At 43.1% G+C, this 20174-nt stretch overlaps 1 protein-coding gene across 9 annotated transcripts in view; it reads left to right on the top strand.

Moving 5' to 3' along the window:
• dclk2a (doublecortin-like kinase 2a) overlaps positions 1-20174 on the top strand; it is a 310958-nt gene that overhangs the window by 58348 nt on the left and 232436 nt on the right. For all 9 annotated transcript variants that reach the window (XR_013887042.1, XM_080192992.1, XM_080193004.1 and 6 more), the window contains exon 2: positions 12960-13291. Coding sequence is in view for 8 of the 9 variants with exons in the window: in XM_080192992.1 (XP_080049118.1) it covers positions 12960-13291 (332 nt within the window). In the remaining variant the exon portion in view is untranslated. The remainder of the gene's footprint in view (positions 1-12959; positions 13292-20174) is intronic.

The following is a 20174-nucleotide window of genomic DNA, read 5'->3' as shown; positions in this document are numbered from 1 at the left end:
TCCTTTCTAAGCGGGAAGAATCTCTCTATCTCTACCCTATCCGTCCCCTTCATTATCTTATATGTCTCTATAAGATCCCCCCTCCTCCTTCTAAACTACAACAAGTACAGACCCAGTCTATTTAGTCCCTCTTCATAGGCCAACCCCCTCATCTCCGGTATCAGCCTAGTGAACCTCCTCTGCACTCCCTCCAAGGCCAATATATCCTTGCGCAAGTGCGGCGACCAAAACTGCACACAGTACTCCAGCTGCGGCCTCACCAGTACCCTGTACAGTTGCAGCAAGACCTCCCTACTTTTATATTCTATCCCCCTCGCTATAAAGGCCAGCATCCCATTCACCTTCTTGATCACCTGCTGCACCTGCAGACTGGGTTTTTGCGACTCGTGCACAAGGACCCCCAGGTCCCTCTGCACCGTAGCATGCTGCAGCTTTTCACCTTTTAAATAATAATCCCTCCTACTATTATTTCTGCCGAAGTGGATAACCTCACACTTGCTAACATTATACTCCACCTGCCAGGTCCTCGCCCACTTGCTCAGCCTATCCAGATCTCTCTGCAGACTTTCCACACCCTCCACGCAATTTGCTTTTCCACTCATCTTCGTGTCATCAACAAATTTCGTCACCCTACACTCAGCCCCCTCCTCCAGATCATCTATGTAAATGGTAAACATTTGAGGCCCCAGCACCGATCCCTGCGGCACTCCACTAGTCACCAACTGCCAACCAGAATAGCACCCACTGATACCAACTCTCTGCTTCCTATTAGACAGCCAATCCTCTATCCACGCTAACACCTTACCCCCAACTCCATGCACCCTAACCTTCTGTAGCAACCTTTTGTGAGGCACCTTATCAAACGCCTTTTGGAAGTTTAAAAACACCACATCCACCGGTTCCCCTCTGTCTACTGCACTAGTCACATCTTCATAGAAATCCAATAAATTCGTCAAACACGACTTCCCCTTCACGAATCCGTGCTGTGTCTGCTTGATCAAACCATTCTTTTCTAGGTGCCTTGCTATTTGTTCTTTGCTGACGGATTCTAGCATTTTTCCAACTACAGACATTAAACTAACTGGCCTATAATTCCCTGCCTTTTGTCTGCTACCTTTTTTAAACAGCGGCGTAACATTAGCTGTTTTCCAATCTTCTGGCACTTCCCCGGAGTCCAGCGAGTTTTGATAAATAATCACTAAGGCATCCACTATCACCTCTGCCGTTTCTTTCAGAACCCTGGGATGCATTCCATCCAGACTGAAAGGCTGGCAGAGGCAAATTCTTTGTTGCATTAAAAAATAATACTTGGCTAAGCATTTGAAATACTTAACCGTACCTAACAATGGGTCAAAAAATTGAAATTAGGCTGGATTGCTCTTTTTTAGCCAGCACAGACACAATGGGTCAAATGGCCTCCTTTTGTGATGTAAGGTTTCACTGACCTCCATTTGAACTGAATAGCTAGGGATACATAGAGGCAGCAAGTGATTGGTGTAAGGTTTCCATCATTGATGAATGTGAGAGAGTTAGGTGGAATGAATCCTATCTCAGGAGTGCTGATGAGTGAGTGATCAAGGCATGGTGCACTGAGCATCATGGGAACTTGGTGATGTAGTGAATATGAAATGTCCTTTGAAGATACATTCACTGCACTCATCAGCCCTGTGAGATCATTGAATGGCTTGAGGCACTGTTTCCATGTCCTCTGAGGCTGTTCCTTGTGGAGTTTTTCGTCATGATGTGGATGTGCCGGCGTTGGACTGGGGTAAACACAGTAAAAAGCCTGACAACACCAGGTTTTAGTCCAACCGATTTATTTGATAGTAAACTCACAAGCTTTCGAGGTTTCCCTCTTCGTCAGGTGAATGGGGGTGTGGGGATGATGGCCATCCCCACACCCCCACTTCTTGCCTTCAGACAACCACACAACCTCAAACAGACCATTGTTCGCAGCAAACTACCCAGTCTTCAGGAGAACAGTGACCACAACACCACACAACCTTGCCACAGCAACCTCTGCAAGACATGCCGGATCATCGACACGGATACCATCATCACATGTGAGAATACCATCCACCGGGTACACGGTAAATACTCTTGCAACTCGGCCAACATTGTCTACCTGATACGTTGCAAGAAAGGATGTCCCGAAGCATGGTACATTGGGGAGACCATGCAGACGCTACGACAACGGATGAATGAACATCGCTCGACAATCACCAGGCAAGACTGTTCCCTTCCTGTTGGCGAACACTTCAGTGGTCACAGGCATTCAGCCTCTGACCTTCAGGTAAGCGTTCTCCAAGGCGGCCTTCACAACATACGACAACGCAGAGTCGCTGAGCAGAGACTGATAGTCAAGTTCCACACACATGAGGACAGTCTCAACAGGGATCTTGGGTTCATGTCGCACTATCTGTAACCCCCGTGACTTGCCTGGGTTTGCAAAACCTCACTCACTGTGCTGTCTGGAGACAATACACATCTCTTTAACCTGTGATCAGTGCTCCTTCCACACACATTGTCAGCCACTTTAGGACTTGAGCAGCAGGTTAGGTGTAAAGATTCACATTCTAATCAGTAGTCTGTAAACTGTCTGTGCTTTATATGCTCTGTCCGAGGCCAGAACTCTCCATTCACCTGACGAAGAGGGAAACCTTGAAAGCTTGTGAGTTTACTATCAAATAAATTGGTTGGACTAAAACCTGGTGTTGTCAGACTTTTTACTGAGTTTTTCGTCCCCATGGAAAGGTGGCCTCTGTCCTCCGGTCGATCTGTACTGTTTGTATCCTCTAGCATTAAATCTTGGAGCCATCTCTCTTCTCTGATGCTCAGCATATTCAATTTTTGCTTGAAGCCAGTTGCAGGACTGTCAGTCAACAGCAGCTTCCTTCTACTGAGTGAAGCTGCCTTCTGAGAGCTTCGTGCTGCCTTAAAAATGAGCTAACTGGAACATATGTTCACCACACACTGGGGGCCTCCTGTTGACCATTCAGCCAACTAGCACATTCAGCTGAAAGTTACAATAAGGCAAATGAGGAGGCAAGAGTGGCCTCCTCAGTGGATCCAGGCATTAGCAGATTGCCAATCATGATGCTTGTGCCTGAAAGTGTAAGGGAATGAATCTTTAACACAAAGTAATTTGAAAATAAATAAATACTGGTTTTCTTACCCACTGTAGACAGATAAGGCTCCTTGGAGGCTGTGTGATCACAAGCCAGATGAAATCAGCCAAGGGCAAACTATTTAAAGCAACTTGTTCTGATCTCAAGTAGCGACCTTGCTGTGAGGAAAAGCCTTCAAATTTTAGTTGTCCAGCTACTTCTATTCACGGCTTCCTTGTTATTTGCAGGGCCAGTCTAGTTGTCAAGCATAAGAAATAGACTGGAAGTTGTAAGCAAATATTACTTGTAAGAGAGTGACACTGATGTATTCTGGGAGTTTATCTCTGGAATTCTCTACCCGTTGAAGTGGTGGAGGCTACCTCGCTGAATATTTTTAAGAAGCGGGTTGATGGGTTCTTGATAAGAGAGGGGATTAAGGGTTATGGGGAGAGGGCGGGAATGTGGAACTGAGCCACAACAGATCAGCTATGATCTTATTGAATGGCGGGGCAGGCTCGAAGGGCTAGATGGCCTACTCCTGCTCCTATTTCTTATGTTCTTATGTTCTTATTAGAAACAAAAAAATCCAGGAGGTCATGGCAGAATCTTGCTCTGCTGGGAGAGATGGGCAGCAAGATGGGCAGGGAGCAGGAGGTTGAAAATCAGTGACCTGAAGCGGAATGAATGTTTACAGTTAGTTTTAGGGAAGTTTGAAGGTGTCTGCATTTCGTACATATTCGTTAAACGGTTAGCTCACCAGAATTAAGTTCCCCTTTCCAATTACGTTATCAGTGAGAGTATCACAAAAACAGACAAAATAAGTGGCTCAGATAATGGGAGGGACAGGGATAGGATGAAAATAGGGATGGTAACAAATGTAGGCTCAGAGGAGGGCAACAGTCTGTGGAGTGTGATGGTCATAGACTTAAGGATATTGGGGGCAGGTTCAAGGGTAACAGGGGAGAGGAATGATTATTTTGGATGGGGTGAAGGATGATGGGGTTAAATTGAGGGGTGACCGGGGTAGTGTAGAAGGTGATAGATATGTCTAAAAAGCCAAATGCTCAAGGCTGTTTTTCACAACACAGTTGCTCTGTACGTGTAAGTCCTCGCAGTGGGAGGATGTCTTTTTGGGTGAATGGAGTTCAAGGTGATTAAAAGGAAACCCTAATAATTGTGAGACAGCTGACTGATAATCATGTTCAGGCATGTCCTCTCTACAGTGAAGCTCTCAGCGGAAACAGGTTTGCTCCCTGGCTTGTGAGTCACATGGTATTGAGATCCCTTGGGAGTAAAGTCTGCACTGTAGGAAGGGCAATGGATTAGAGGGGCAAATGATACGAAGGAGGCAGGGGCTGACTCCCCTCAGTCTGGGAGCTGGAGGGGGATGGTGTAGGTGAAAGACCAACATCAATATTCTGGTTTAAAACCTTGAACATCTCGGATAGATAGTCATAGCTGATAATGGGGTGGGTGCTACACCTAAAATGTGGTGGGTGCAATGTCTGTAACGGAAGGCAAGGGTTTCCTGAATGTCCCTTGAGGATAATGGAAGGAAGCCTAACAAAAGAACGTAAGAACTAGGAGTAGGCCATCTGGCCTCTCGAGCCTGCTCTGCCATTCAATAAAATCATGCTGATATTTTTGTGGACTCATCCACTTATCTGCCTGCTCACCGTAATCCTTAATTCCTTTACTGTTCAAAAATTTATCTATCCTTGCCTTAAAAACACTCAATGAGGTAGCCTCAACTGCTTCACTGGGCAGGGAATTCCACAGATTCACAACCCTTTGTGTGAAGAAGTTCCTCCTCAATTCAGTCCTAAATCTGCTCTGTCTTGTTTTGAGGCCGTGTCTCCTAGTTCTAGTTTCACCTGCCAGTGGAAATAACTTCCCTGTTTCTATCTTATCTATTCCCTTCATAATCTTATACGTTTCTATAAGATCTCCCCTCATTTTTCTCAATTCCAATGAGTATAGCCCCAATCTACTCAGTCTCTCCTCATATTCAATTCTTTCAACTCCTGAATCAGCCTAGTGAATCTCCTCTATATCCCCACCAGTGCTGGTATATTCTTTATCAAGATGTGGAGTTGCCGGCATTGGACTGGGGTAGGCACAGTAAGTAGTCTCATAAAAGCAGGTTAAAGTCCAACAGGTTTATTTGGTAGTACAAGCTTTCGGAGTGTTGTCTCTTCTAAAGGGGCAGTGCTCCAAAAGCTTGTGCTACCAAATAAACCTGTTGGACCTTAACCTGGTGTTGTGAGACTACTTAATTTTCTTTCTCAAGTGAGGAGACCAAAACTGCACACAGTACTCCAGATATGGCCTCACCAGCACTTTATAAAGTTGAAACACAACCTCCCTGTTTTTAAACTCCATCCCTCTAGCCATGAAGGACAAAATTCTTAATTAGCTGCTGCTCTGCAAACCAACATTTTGTGACTCATGCACAAGGACACCCAGGACCCTCTGCATAGCAGCATGCGGCAATATTTTACCATCTAAATAATAGTCCATTTTGCTATTATTCCTACCAAAATGGATGACCTCACATTTACCAACATTATACTCCATCTGGCAGACCCTCGCCCACTCATTTAGACTATCTGTATCTCTTTGCAGACTTTCAGCATCCTCTACACACTTTGCTCTGCCACTCATCTTAATGTTATCTATAAATTCAGACACACTACACTTGGTCCCCAATTCCAAATCATCTATGTAAATCATAAACAATTGCTGTCCCAACACCGATCCCTGAGGCACACCACTAGTCATTGATTGCCAACCCGAAAAACACCCATTTACTCCCAGTCTTTGTTTTCTGTCAGTTAACCAATCCTCTATCCATGCTAATACATTATCCATAACACTATGCACCTTTTCACCTTTTATCTTATGTAGCAGTCTTTGGTGTGGCACCTTGTCAAATGTCTCTTGGAAATCCAGATACGCCACATCCACAGGTTCCCCATTGTCCACTGCATGTGTAATGTTCTCAAAGAATTCCACTGAATTAGTCAAACATGAACTGCCCTTCATGAACCTGTGCTGTGTATTCCCAATGGAACAATTTATATCCAGATGTCTTGCTATTTCTTCCTTGATGATAGGTTCAAGCATTTTCCCTACTAGGGGTTAAGCTAACCAGCCTATAATTACCTGCCTTTTGTCTCCCTCCTTTTTTATTTATTTGAGGGAGAGTGTACAGACATGGCTTTCATTACCCCAGTCAATGCTGCAGTCTCCATAAGCATGGATATATGAATGAGAGAAAAACTCCAGGATGGGTTTCAACAAGCCGGGGTGGAAGGAGGCCAGGGTAGACTGATGCGAGTTACAGAGCTTCCCATAGGCTGAAATGTTCAAGGTCTGAGGGACAGCAGCGAAGAATATGCTGATGAGATCATAGAATCATAGAAACCTTACAGTACAGAAGGAGGCCATTTGGCCCATCAAGTCTGCACCGACAATAATCCCACCCCAGGCCCTAACCCCACAACCCCACACATTTACTCCACCAATCCCTCTAACCTACACATCTTGGGACACTGAGGGGCAATTTAGCATGACCAATCAACCTAACCTGCACATCTTTGGACTGTGGGAGGAAACCGGAGCACCCGGAGGAAACCCACGGAGAGAACATGCACACTCTACACAGATATTGACCCAAGCTGGGAATCGAACCCAAGCCCCTGGAGCTGTGAGGCAGTAGTGCTAACCACTGTGCCACCGTGCCGCCAATAAATCACTGCAACTTGTTCACAGGCGTATATGATGCCAGCCACTGGCTATGATCCAGCTGAGAAGGAAGTGACAGAGCTTTCAACATCCTCATATCCTCACCACGAGATTCACTATCCTCTCTGTGCATGCATATCTAATGAGCTGACCAGCGCAAGGTCACACATGGTCACCAGTACTGCACCACCCCCAAGCAGATATCACTCTTATTTCCATTCTGCCATCCAAAATATACTCTAGAGCTGAAGATTCTGCCCCATCTGTGGAGAGAGGAACAAAGTTAATGGTCTGAATTCTCCAGTCGTTCATGCCCCACCATTGCTGCCAGTGAGAATGGAGAATTTGTTGCTCAGCCAGATCTCCATTCACTGCAGTGGGACTGGAGAATCCCAGCTGCAGGCAAGGTCAGAGAACCTGGCTTAATATGTCAGGACAATGCCGTTTCATTGGAACTGGACAAAGTTAGAAATATGATAGATTTTAAGCAAGTCAAATGGGGGGAGGGGGTAAACAGACAAAGGAGGATGTCTGTTTGTGTGCACAGCCAAAGGGAGTAGTAATGGCACATAAAAAGCAGATGTGTCTGGAGGAGGAGCGAATGGCAGTACGATGAACAGATTGTTGTCTGAAAGCAAAAAAAAGAATAATTTCAAAAACTGCAAAGGGGAAGACAAAATGGGAGCAGAGAATACGGTCTGAAAATGTTAAATTCAGTGTTGAACATTGAGTAAAATGCCTAATTGAAGGATGAGGTGCTGTTCCTAAAGCTTACATTGAGCTTCTTTGAGACACTACAGGAGACATAGGACAAAGTTATCAATATGAGAGCAAAGTGGAGAATTAAGAGGATGGGGGGGCTGGAAGCTTAGGATCATGCTTGAGGACTGAATGACGAAGCAATCCTGCAATCTGCATTTTATCTCCCCACTGTAGAGCAGACTTCATTGCTTTAGTGTACTTGTAGAAACTCTTAGTGTTTGTATTTTTTTTTTGGCAAATTTACACTCATATTTGTATTTTTAGACTGCTGGTTTCTAGAATTTTTTCAGTCTTCTGGCCTGACGTTAATCTTCACAGTGGCCAGCAATATTACGAGAGATGAGAAATTGGGGCATGAATCCGATTTTTTTTTTGCCTCTCTCTCATAATTCCTGTTCTGCTATGCTACTCGACCAGTGAAGCAGTGTGGAAAAATCCCACCCAAAGCTCCTTGAGATTTGACGCTTACTGTAGAATGTGATTGCTGTGGATCACACTGGTAATGATCAGCTCCCACATGTTATAGCACATCATTTGTGCTGACATCTGTTGTATTTTATTTAACTAATTAGAGCTTCAAATTTTAGTGATATTAAGTCGTTTACCCAGTTAAACTATAAATTTAATACAGTATTTTTCTCTCCCTGATCCTAGTTTAAATTACTGCCTGGTTTAGAGAAAAGAAAACTGGAAGGCTCATCAATCAATCAACCTGATTGATGCCTCAAGATCTTAGCACTCAGCTCTGTCTTTCTCACGCTCCCCCCCGCCCCCTTTGGACAACTCCTTGTCTTGTGAAAAACTAGAACGACACTTCTTGCGTCACTGCACCAAATTCCCCCACTCACTAAATTCCCTGACTTTAGTACTTCGTAGAAGCTGTAGTCCATTGAACTAGCCTCCATGCTACTTACCACAAATACATAGATAACAGTTTACTAATGTGGTATATGTAGTTAGGTCATAGAGGTTTACAGCATGAAAACAGGCCCTTCAGCCTATCTTGTCCATGCCACCCTTGCTTTTTAAAACCCTTAAGCTAATCCCAGTTGCCGCATTTGGCCCATATCCCTCTATACCCATCATACCCATGTAACTGTCTAAACACTATTTAAAAGACAAAATTGTACCTGCCTCTACTACTACCTCTGGCAGCTTGTTCCAGACCCTTGCCGCCTTCTGTGTGAAAACGTTGCCCCTCTGTACCCTTTTGTATCCCTCCCCTCTCACATTAAACCTATGACCTCTAGTTTTAGACTCCCTAACCTTTGGGAAAAGATATTGACTACCTAACTGATCTATGCCCCTCATTATTTTATAGACCTCTGTAAGATCATCCCTTAGCCTTCAATGCTCCAGGGGAAAAAGTCCCAGTCTTTCCAGCCTCTCCCTATAACTCCAACCATCAGGTCCTGACAGCATCCTAGTAAATCTCTTCTACACTCTTTCTAGTTTAATAATATGCTTTCTATGATAGGGTGACCGTAACTGTACACAGTATTCCAAGTGTGGCCATACCAATGTGTTGTACAACTTCAACAAGATGTCCCAACTCCTGTATTCAATGTTTGGCTGATAACATCAAGCATGTTCAATGCCTTCATCACCACTCTGTCCATCTGTGACTCCACTTTCCAGGAGCTATGAACATGTACCCCTAGATCCCTTTGTTCTGTAACTCTCTCCGACACCCTATCATTAACTGAGTAAGTCTTGCCCTGGTTCAGTCTACCAAAATGTATCATTTTGCACTTATTTAAATTAAACTCCATCTGCCATTCATCAGCCCATTGGCCCAATTGGTCAAACCCTGTTGCAATCTGAGATAACCTTCCTCACTGTCCACTATGCCACCAATCTTGGGTTCATCTGCAGACTTACTAACCATGCCGCCTATATTCTCATCCAAATCATTAATGTAAATGACAAATAACACAGACCCAGCACTGATCCCTGAGGCACACTGCAGGTTACAGGTCTTCAGTTTGAAAAATAACCCTCTACAATCACTCTCTGGCTTCTGTCATCAAGCCAATTTTGTATCCGTTTAGCTACCTCACCCTGGATCCTGTGAGATTTATAATTATATTAGATTTGATTTTTTATTTGAATTATTATTGTCACATATATTCGTATGCAGTGAAAAATATTGTTTCTTGCACGAAACATTATTATATAGGGAAGAGGAAAAGGAAATGATGCAGAATGTAGTGTTACAGTCATAGCTAGGGATTAGAGAAAGATCAACTTAATATAAGATAGGTCTATTCAAAAGCCTGATGGCAGCAGGGAAGAAGCTGTTCTTGAGTCAATTGGTATGTGACCTCGAACTTTTATGTCTTTTTCCCAATGGAAGAAGGTGGAAGAGAATATGTCCGGGGTGCTTGCTTATGTTGGCTATTTTTCCAAGACAGCGGGAAGTGTAGACAGTGTCAATTGATGGGAAGCTGGTTTGCGTGATGGACTGGGCTTCATTCATGATCCTTTATAGTTCCTTGCGATCTTGGTCAGAGCAGGAGCTGTAACAAGCTGTGATACACACAGAAGGAATGTTTTCTATAGCTCAGGCAGTATATTTATTTAAGCTTTCAAGAACATTTGTGACTTATCCCTTCTGACAACCCCCATTGGCAAATTGCCCAGGCTTTATAAAAAGACAAAGTACTGCACTCTGCAAAAACTGCTTCGTGTATTTTATTAATTTTCTTCAGATCAATAACTTGATACAATAATATGAGTTTGTGTAACTCGGAATGTAAAAAGAACTATAACTTAAGTTTTTAGCGAAAACCTCAAGACGTTGGATTGGATATTCTGACCTTGCCCACAGCTGGGATTCTTTGGTCCTGCTGATGTAAAATAGAGATTTGGATGAACACCAAATTCTCCATTCTTGTTGGCTTGAAAAGCCAGTGACTTTCAGCTATTATCTATTGCAGCAGTAGTGGGCAACCTGCGGCCCAGGGGCTAGATGTGGCCCATCTGAGTGAGGTTCACAAGACTTTTTGTTGACCGTTGCCCACTTGCAAGGTTGCCAAATTCGACCAATTTACGTCCACAGAATTTTTTTCCTACTGATATGACGAAAGCGATACACATGTAAATTTTATTAAGGGCAAATGAAGTGCTGATTATACACAACATTGGATCTTGAGAGCCACTGTGCCCAAAGTATAATTATTTCTTTTGTTTTTACCATTTGACATTGACAATAGTTTTGTTAATATATAAATGATTAACCGCTTTCTGTAACTTGTGATGAAATATTCTGCTTATAGTAAGAACATAAATAGGAGCAGGAGTAGGCCATCTGGCCCTTCGAGCCTGCCCCACCATTCAATAAGATCATGGCTGATCTGTCGTGGCTCAGTTCCACATTCCCGCCCTCTCCCCATAACCCTTAGTCCCCTCTCGTATCAGAAACCCATCAACCCGCTTCTTAAAAATATTTAGCGAGGCAGCCTCCACCACTTCAACGGGCAGAGAATTCCAGAGATTCACCACCCTTTGAGTGAAGAAATTCTTCTTCAACTCCGTTCTAAACTGTCCCCCCTTTATCCTGAGGCTGTGCCCCCTAGTCCTACTGTCCTTTCTGAGCGGGAAGAGTCTTTCCACCTCTATCCTATCCATCCCATTCATCATCTTATACGTCTCAATCAGATCTCCCCTCATTCTTCTAAACTCTAACGAGTACAAGCCTAGTTTATTCAGCCTCTCCTCATAGCTCAACCCCCTCAACTCCGGCATCAGCCTAGTAAACCTCCTCTGCACTCCCTCCAAGGCCAAAATATCCTTGCGTAAGTGCGGCGCCCAAAACTGCACACAGTACTCCAGCTGCGGCCTCACCAATGCCCTATACAGCTGCAGCAAGACCTCCCTACTTTTATATTCAATCCCCCTCGCTATGAAGGCCAGCATCCCATTTGCCTTCCTGACCACCTGCTGCACCTGCAAGCTGGGTTTTTGCGACTCATGCACAAGGACCCCGAGGTCCCTCTGCACCGTCGCCTGCTGCAGTTTTTCTCCACGTAAGTAATAATCCTTCCTACCATTATTCCTACCAAAGTGGACCACCTCGCACTTGCCAACATTAAATTCCATTTGCCAGTTCCTGGCCCATTCGCCCAGCCTATCTAGATCCTTCTGCAGACTCTCCACACCCTCCACACAATTTGCCATTCCTCCAATCTTGGTGTCATCAGCAAATTTCGACACCATACACTCGGTTCCCTCCTCCAGATCATCTATATAAATGGTAAATAGCTGAGGCCCCAGCACCGACCCCTGAGGCACTCCACTAGTCACCAACCGCCAATCCGAATAGCACCCATTGACCCCCACTCTCTGCCTCCTATTTGACAACCAATCCTCTTTCCACGCTAACACCCTACCCCCAACTCCATGCCCCCTGACCTTCTGCAATAACCTCTTGTGAGGTACCTTGTCAAACATACATATTACATGTATTTAATCTAATTCAAGGGGTCACAGTTCGTGAACAAGCCTGATTTCAGCTTTTCAGCCCACTGAGATGAAGGAGGGCCACTCATGCGGCTCAGTCACCAGGCTAGGTTGCCCACATCTCTATTACACTGTGTCTCCTGGCAAGGCAAGATGGCCAGCAATATCCGTCTGCGCATGCACATTTGTCTGCACGCGGCCAAAGAAACAGTGAGAAATTTTGTCATTCCACACTTGGGTTGTGTCAGGGGCTATTTTTAAATTATAAAATACCATTATAAATTGATGTGGCATGATCGATGAAACGAGTGGAAAACTGCAGTCACACAGATAGGAAATAAGAATATCAACTGGTCCCACAAACATTAGCTGTAGAATAGACAAATGCTATTCCAACCTGTAAAACATCCCACAACATTGCACACTTTATACTGCAGATTTTTATTAGTTTGTGTCAGCTCTTCAGTTGACTGACGTAATATTTCCAACAATGAAGCAAACACAAATAAATACAGAAAGAATAACCTGTAAATGGAAAATGATGGACAGAATAAGCAGGTCCTGCAGCATTTATGTAGAAACTCAGGTTAATAGGTCAGAGCGCTGAACCTTGTCTAAAACTGAAAGCTAAATCCTATCTTCCTCACCAAGGATGTAGTTTATTTTCCTTCATTTCTGTTCTGGCCAGTGCCTCCTCTGCTACTCCCAATGAGGTGACAGAGTAAACAGTATAACTGCGCAGGCACCTTGTTGGCAGAAAACATAGTCTATCTGTTAGACAAAGTACCCAATTTCACTGCGGTTATTGTAAGAATTATCAAAAATAGAATCTTTAGGAAAATTAATATATGCTTTAAAAGAGTGTCTTTTTTTTTCAAACAGGAGAAAGCTACGTTTGTGCATCCAATGAGCCATTTCGTAAAGTAGACTATGCCAAGAATGTCAATCCAAACTGGTCAGTCAATATCAAGGCAGGAACCTCACGCTCTCTTTCATCACTGACATCAAGAAGCGAAGGAAAAGAATCCAAGGATTTTATTAGGCCCAAACTGGTGACTGTTATCCGTAGTGGTGTAAAACCACGGAAAGCTGTAAGGATTCTTCTGAACAAAAAGACGGCTCACTCATTTGAACAGGTGTTAAATGACATTACAGATGCCATAAAGTTAGATTCTGGAGCAGTCAGAAGGCTGTACACACTTGATGGAAAGCAGGTAGGAAGTTCTAATCTGACTCCTTGATCACACAGTATTTACAGAGAAAAGGTGTGTAATTTATGCAATAGCAATGGTTAAACTTTGTATGCCCATAACTAGTTCATGATGACCAGTTTATCTAAACATTCAGTTCTTTCTGACAATGCAACCCATGCTATTTCCAAGGATGACCACAATTTGCATTAGCCCTTAATTAGTTTGTGCAAGGGAACAAATGCAACCAGTAACTCGACATGCTGTATTTATTCTGCATCTGATTTTCTGATGAGCAGTTTGCTGTGCAGAAGCTGGCTTGCAAACTTCCATATTAGCATATAAAAATGATTTTAATATGGCTCTGTGCATAATTTCATGAAGCCTGGTGAGGTAGCACCTAAAAGGTGCCCCTCCTTCATATAAAAAGGGCATGTCTATAGAGACTGGGCCTAGGCCTATTTCATGATTTCTTCAAAGTTTAAACTGGTGTAGAATTGTGGTTTGAACATAAAAACATAAAAACATAAGAACATAAGAAATAGGAGCAGGAGTAGGCCATCCAGCCCTTCGAGCCTGCCCCGCCATTCAATAAGATCATGGCTGATCTGTCGCTGCTCAGTTCCACTTTCCCGCCCTCTCCCTATAACCCTTAATCCCCTCTCCTATCAAAAACCCATCAACCCGCGTCTTAAAAATATTTAGCGAGGCAGCCTCCACCACTTCAACGGGCAGAGAATTCCAGAGATTCACCACCCTTTGAGTGAAGAAGTTCCTCCTCAACTCCGTTCTAAACCACCCCCCTTTTATCTTGAGGCTGTGCCCCCTAGTCCTACTGTCTTTTTTGAGCGGGAAGAGTTTGCTTTTTGGTTACTGAACATTTTCTACTTGGCTGCATTGTACATTGGGTTCCCAGCTTTGGTTTGGCATATTCCTGGAGATTTGATATCATGATACTAGATTACATGGCATTTGACCACGTGACACCAGTTATGCAATGCTTACTCATGTAATGTTCAATCACATGACAACCTGATTGCTGTGCATGCAAGAACTGCACAGTGATGGTTTCTCCTGAGTCATCAATCACTTTAAGTGAGACTAAGTGCCCTTTCTGGCAGACTCCTGCACAAAGTATGAGGATTAGGAACTCTCTTCGTATATTATATATCGCAGCTCGCTTTTATTTGTGGGCTAGTTTCCTGCAACTTGCGCTTTTGAGGCAGACACAGCTTGAAGAGCTGAAATATGCAATGTGGTTAAACAGAATGGGAGGAGAGTCCTACTATTGAGTATTTTATTTGTACTGCATAGTGTGGTGAGGAAATCATATTTTCCAGTTCACACATTCTTCAAGTGTACTTGACCTCCAGGTCCAGAGTATGCAGACCATGCCATGTGGTACCTAAGGATATTTGTCTTTGGTGTTTTTATTTCACCAGAGCTAATGACAGAGCTATACCATCAATTTGCCAGTTGATCTTCAGACTACCTCAATGCTTGATACAGTCACTACTGCCTATATAATGGGTGTGTAGATGTCAACATGATTTGGCGATATATATGGTGGATATTGAAACTAAGGAATTTAAAATATTAGATTTTTGACACAAGTTATCAGATTAACATTACTTTTGGTTAAATCCCTTTGTCTTTGCTTTATTTTTTATATATTTGCACATTAGAGACAGATGCACAGTATTATGGTGCAAAAGAATTCGTCCCAATGGCAAAACCATACCAAAGTGTTGCCAGTCTGATGCAGTCTACTCAGCTCAAATATCTGGCAGCTGAGATGCTGCGGCTGGTGAACAATATGGCATGGGACAACAGGTAATTTTAGCTCAAGAGTGAGGAGAATAAGAACTCAGTAATTAGAGAATTGTGGAAGTAGTGCAGGATGCTGACTTCATGCTGTGGGCCAACCTGATCAAAGTCGCAGAACCCGTGGGCAGGATTTCCTCTGCCACCTTTAGGACCTCAAAGTCAGGGTTATAGGGGATCAGAAACACGAACTGTGTGAGCATGAGTCGCAAAAACCCAGCTTGCAGGTGCAGCAGGTGGTCAGGAAGGCGAATGGGATGCTGGCCTTCATAGCGAGGGGGATTGAATATAAAAGTAGGGAGGTCTTGCTGCAGCTGTATAGGGCATTGGTGAGGCCGCAGCTGGAGTACTGTGTGCAGTTTTGGGCGCCGCACCTGCGCAAAGATATTTTGGCCTTGGAGGGAGTGCAGAGGAGGTTTACTAGGCTGATACCAGAGTTGAGGGGGTTGAGCTATGAGGAGAGGCTGAATAAACTAGGCTTGTACTCGTTAGAGTTTAGAAGAATGAGGGGAGATCTCATTGAGATGTATAAGATGATGAATGGGATGGATAGGATAGAGGTGGAAAGACTCTTCCCACTCAAAAAAGACAGTAGGACTAGGGGGCACAGCCTCAAGATAAAGGGGGGGTGGTTTAGAACGGAGTTGAGGAGGAACTTCTTCACTCAAAGGGTGGTGAATCTCTGGAATTCTCTGCCCGTTGAAGTGGTGGAGGCTGCCTCGCTAAATATTTTTAAGACGCGGGTTGATGGGTTTTTGATAAGAGAGGGGATTAAGGGTTATGGGGAGAGGGCGGGAAAGTGGAACTGAGCCACGACAGATCAGCCATGATCTTATTGAATGGCGGGGCAGGCTCAAAGGGCTAGATGGCCTACTCCTGCTCCTATTTCTTATGTTCTTATGCAACAGTCACACCCCGTGATTTTCCCTGAATTGGCCATTTCGTGGCTGGTGGGCAGGATCGTCATCCAATTAAGGATGACATGCTGCATTTCGAAGTTGAAGTCTTTTCTGCAATGAAGAAGCAGAGGTTTGCTTTCCAAGGCATTAGAGAGATAGGGCATTTAGAATGGAGATGACTGACTCGGCTCAAATTTATTTTAACTTACAAATTCAAAAATCCTCTGAGTAGCGAAGGCTAAGAGTGTTGAGCCTGTGGAATTCATTACCACAGAAAGTAGTTGATGCCAAAACATTGAATGCATTCAAGAGGCAGTTGGATATAGCACTTGGGGCAAATGGGATCAAAGATTATAAGGAAAAAGTAGAATTGGGTTTTTGGGTTGGATGATCAGCCATGATCTTAATGAATGGCAGAGCAGGCTTGAATGGCCAAATGGTGGTCTCCTGCTCCTACCTTCAATGTTTCTATGTTATGCAGTTATGTTCTTAAGGTCGTTCATGGTTCCCACCTGTAGCTGACCAACCCTACACCTCCCCATATCCCCCAGTCCCAGTTGCAGTACTGATCTCTTTCTGAATGTTCAGCCTTGTCTGAGTACCACTGCATAGTGTTGTCCTGATTATGGAGGCAGTCACTGGGAGGATGGAAAAATCCCACTCAGTGTCCTAGTGCTGTCTATCTGGCCATCAGCTGCCGGGTTTCCTTAGCCCTACAAAATCAGGCCTGCAGCCATCAAATTTAAGTGGCTGCCAAAATCTGCAGAACACAGCCTAATAAACATGATGGGCCAGAATTGACTGTAAAAATAACATTGAGGCGAAAACACTGGCCACTCTTACGTCCGCACAAATCGGATTGTAACTTCAGGAAAGCATGGTTGTGTTGTTAAATGTGGAAATCAGAAAATTGTTGTCCGAGATATGACACACAAATTGTATAAAAAAGGCATCTTGCCATCAGACTCCCCTTTCAAATATGTCGAATGGTGTGAGGTTTCTGCTTTTACGCTGTAGAAAGGCACTAAATTTTGCATAGAAAGACTTGTTTATTTTCGTCTAAATGTCACTTCTAATGTCATAGTAAGTTTGAATTAACCAGATAAACTTTCTGACACTGAAAAGCAACCACTATTGGTGTGAAATTTTGTTCTTCCAAATTTTAATTATTGGAGGTTTAAAAAATATGGAAGCGTTTACTGTTTCTATCGTTTTTCTTCTCCCTCTTAATTCTATCTTTCTTTACCTGATTTTATATTAAATTCAATATCCTACTGAACTTTCTGGTTCAGGCTTTGCACAGCTCATTGGCAACTCTTCAGTCTTATTGGTTATTAGACATTGCTTGTCCTATTCATGTCCCAGATACACTGCACCTTTTGGACCAGGAACTTCCAATTAAAATATAAATCTCAATATTTATAGGATTCTTGCCTGCTCTGGCCAGGAACCGGATGGGGCTGGCAGCATGGCCTGAGAGGATCACAACAGATTTGGCAACTGGTACACAACCTGTTTTTCTGCCGACTACCAATTCTGCAGCCCTATGTGATGCTCAGCAGAAACTGGTGGACCCAGAGAATTCCATCCCCCCACTCCATATTTGAAAATGAGAAATTTCAGCTACTGAGGGGGAAAAAGTAGCAAATTATTTCTTTTCAACATGTGGTTTGAATATGTTTGTACTTTTAGTTTCTTTATTGCATATTTTTTGCAATGGTTAACTTTTTTCAACTTCTTTCAGGATTGGCCGTTTTCAGAAATTCTTAATAGTTCTTAGTGTCAGTTTCTGATTGCTCTTCATGCTTACAATTCCCCACCAACGTGATTTGCTGTTTATATTTTGAAACAATCAGCACAAAAGCAAAATATGTGGCAACAAGAACTGTAATAGTCAGTATATGTGCACTAGAAGTGAGGTTTCTCAGTTTTGATGTAGCAACTCTTAATAAGGAAATCAATAGACAATAGTGTCTACTTTCTGGAAAAAGATATTTAAAAAATCTTAAGCAAAAATAGATTATGCATTCTGAGTGAGTGCTCTGATCACCTTCATTTTTGCTTCCTCCCTCTGGGTACTCAAGATTTGTTGAAACTGACGCTGGCATCCGTCTGCATTGACCTAGTCTGACCCAGTGCGTTCAGTCTCTAAGATCGCTACTGGAGTGCTGTACCTGCTCTGACACAGTCGTGACAGCCAAGTGGAATCATGAATTTTCAACCCTCTGTGTGATCTGCATAAACTGCAAATTAGAATCAGTGAAAGAATCACCTGGATTTTCAGAGTTGAAACAACATCTGGGCCATTTAAAAATGGCAGGTAGGATCTGATGTTCCAGGATTAAAGCCCCTGTATTCAGTACCCCCCAGTTTTCTCTGGTGCAGGAGAAGGGTGAAGGCAGCAAGTCCGTATCCTGCACTCACAACCTGGCTGTGTTGCAAGGATAAGCATCTTCAACCTTGCTGCACTGTTCATGGAGTTGGGTGAGTTTTTCTACGCCTTAGGGTTTCTCAGCCCCTCAGGAGTTGTGAACCAGAGTCTACATTCAGGAACTTCTTGAATGCTACAGTCTACCCTTGTCCTTCCATGCCTGCATGCTCACTTCATTCCTGGGTGGCAAGTCAGAAGATTGGACAGAACATATAAAACAGCAAAGTATGTCGAGAAGATTAATAGGGTGGTAAAAATTAGAGTACGAGTGAGAGCCAGCTAAAAATATATCAGCAGATGGTAAGAGTTTCTAAAGACTTTTAAAAAGAAAAGAGTTAAGAAACTGAATGTTGGTCCTATTGAAAGTGAATCTGGAGTCAATAATGGAAAATAAGGAAATGGCAGATGAATTTAACTGGTATTTGGCATTGCTTTTCACTCTCGAGGATACAAATAACATTCCAGATACATCAGATAATCAGGAATTGGAAGGGAGGGAGAAACTTAAGAAAATTACAATCACCAGGGAAGTGATGCTGAGCAGATAGTTGGAATTGTGAGTTGACTAGTCCCTGGGTCCTGAAGGATTTAATTTTTGATTCTTAAAAGAAATGGCTAATAAGGTAGTTGATGTATTGCTTTTAACTTTCTAAAATTCACTAGGTTCAGGGAATGTTCCATTTATTCAAAAAGGGAGCGAGACTGAAAGTAGGTAACTATAGGCCAGTTAGCTTAACATCTGTCATAAGGAAATGCTAAAAGCTATTACTAAAGATGTTGTAACAGGGCACTTAGATAAATTTAAGGTCATCAGGCAGAGTCCACGTGGTTTTGTGAAAGGAAAATCATGTTTAACCAATTTTTTGGAATTCTCTGTAGAAGTAACAGGCGATGGATAAAACAGAACCGGGGATATACTGAACTTAGATTGTCAGAAGGTATTTGATAAGGTGCCTCATCAAAAGTTATTGTGGAAAATAAAAGCTCATGATGCAGGGCATAATATATTGGCAAGGATTGAAGATTAACTGACCAACAGGAAATGGAGAGTAGGCATGAATGGGCCATTTTCTAACTGGCAGCATGTGACAAGTGAGACTCATAAACAATGGGTCTCACTCACCCAATTTTCCTTCAACCGTGGGAGCAGGAGGAGAGAATGTGAAGAAGGAGATTTATTTATCTAGGCTTTCATCAAACTCTGCTGAATCTAAATTTCAACATATTTGCTGGATATTGTTTTGTTGAAGAAAATCCCTGTGTTGTCTCAGTCCATCTTAAATCAAAAACCTTGTTTTCCATTGTGGGGGGGTAGTTCTGATCTCCCACTGTAACTCTGGCAGAAGATGGTCAGAATTCCCAAGAATAGAATGACGACGGAAGATCACTGTTTACCCTGGTTCCCTGGAACTTCCACCAAAGTTATAATGCAAGGTCAGGAAACCCACATCGCAGTTCTACTGCAAAGAGTGCTGTGCTCCACAGGAAACTGAAGCAATTACCACTATTGAGGAATTTAAGAAATGAAGTAAACAACAGCTTGAGATTTCCATTAAGGGAAGTACACACCATGGGGTAGAGTTTCCGCTTGGGGCACAGTTGCCACTCTGGGCAGACTGGAAGCTAGTTTTGAGTTTTTTTTAATCCTGAGTTTCAATTCAAATTGATTTGTGTATCACCAATCCCAAATTCTGAGCCAGTGCACTTAGACAATAATTTAAAGCATTTATTTAGAAGTTTGCTTTAGAAACAT

Source organism: Carcharhinus amblyrhynchos, chromosome 1 (assembly GCF_965287045.1).
Source record: "Carcharhinus amblyrhynchos chromosome 1, sCarAmb.v2.hapA, whole genome shotgun sequence".
Classification (NCBI taxonomy): Eukaryota; Metazoa; Chordata; class Chondrichthyes; order Carcharhiniformes; family Carcharhinidae; genus Carcharhinus; species Carcharhinus amblyrhynchos.
The sequence above is the reverse complement of the archived record's forward strand: the minus strand, read 5'-3'. Positions and strand labels throughout refer to the sequence as shown.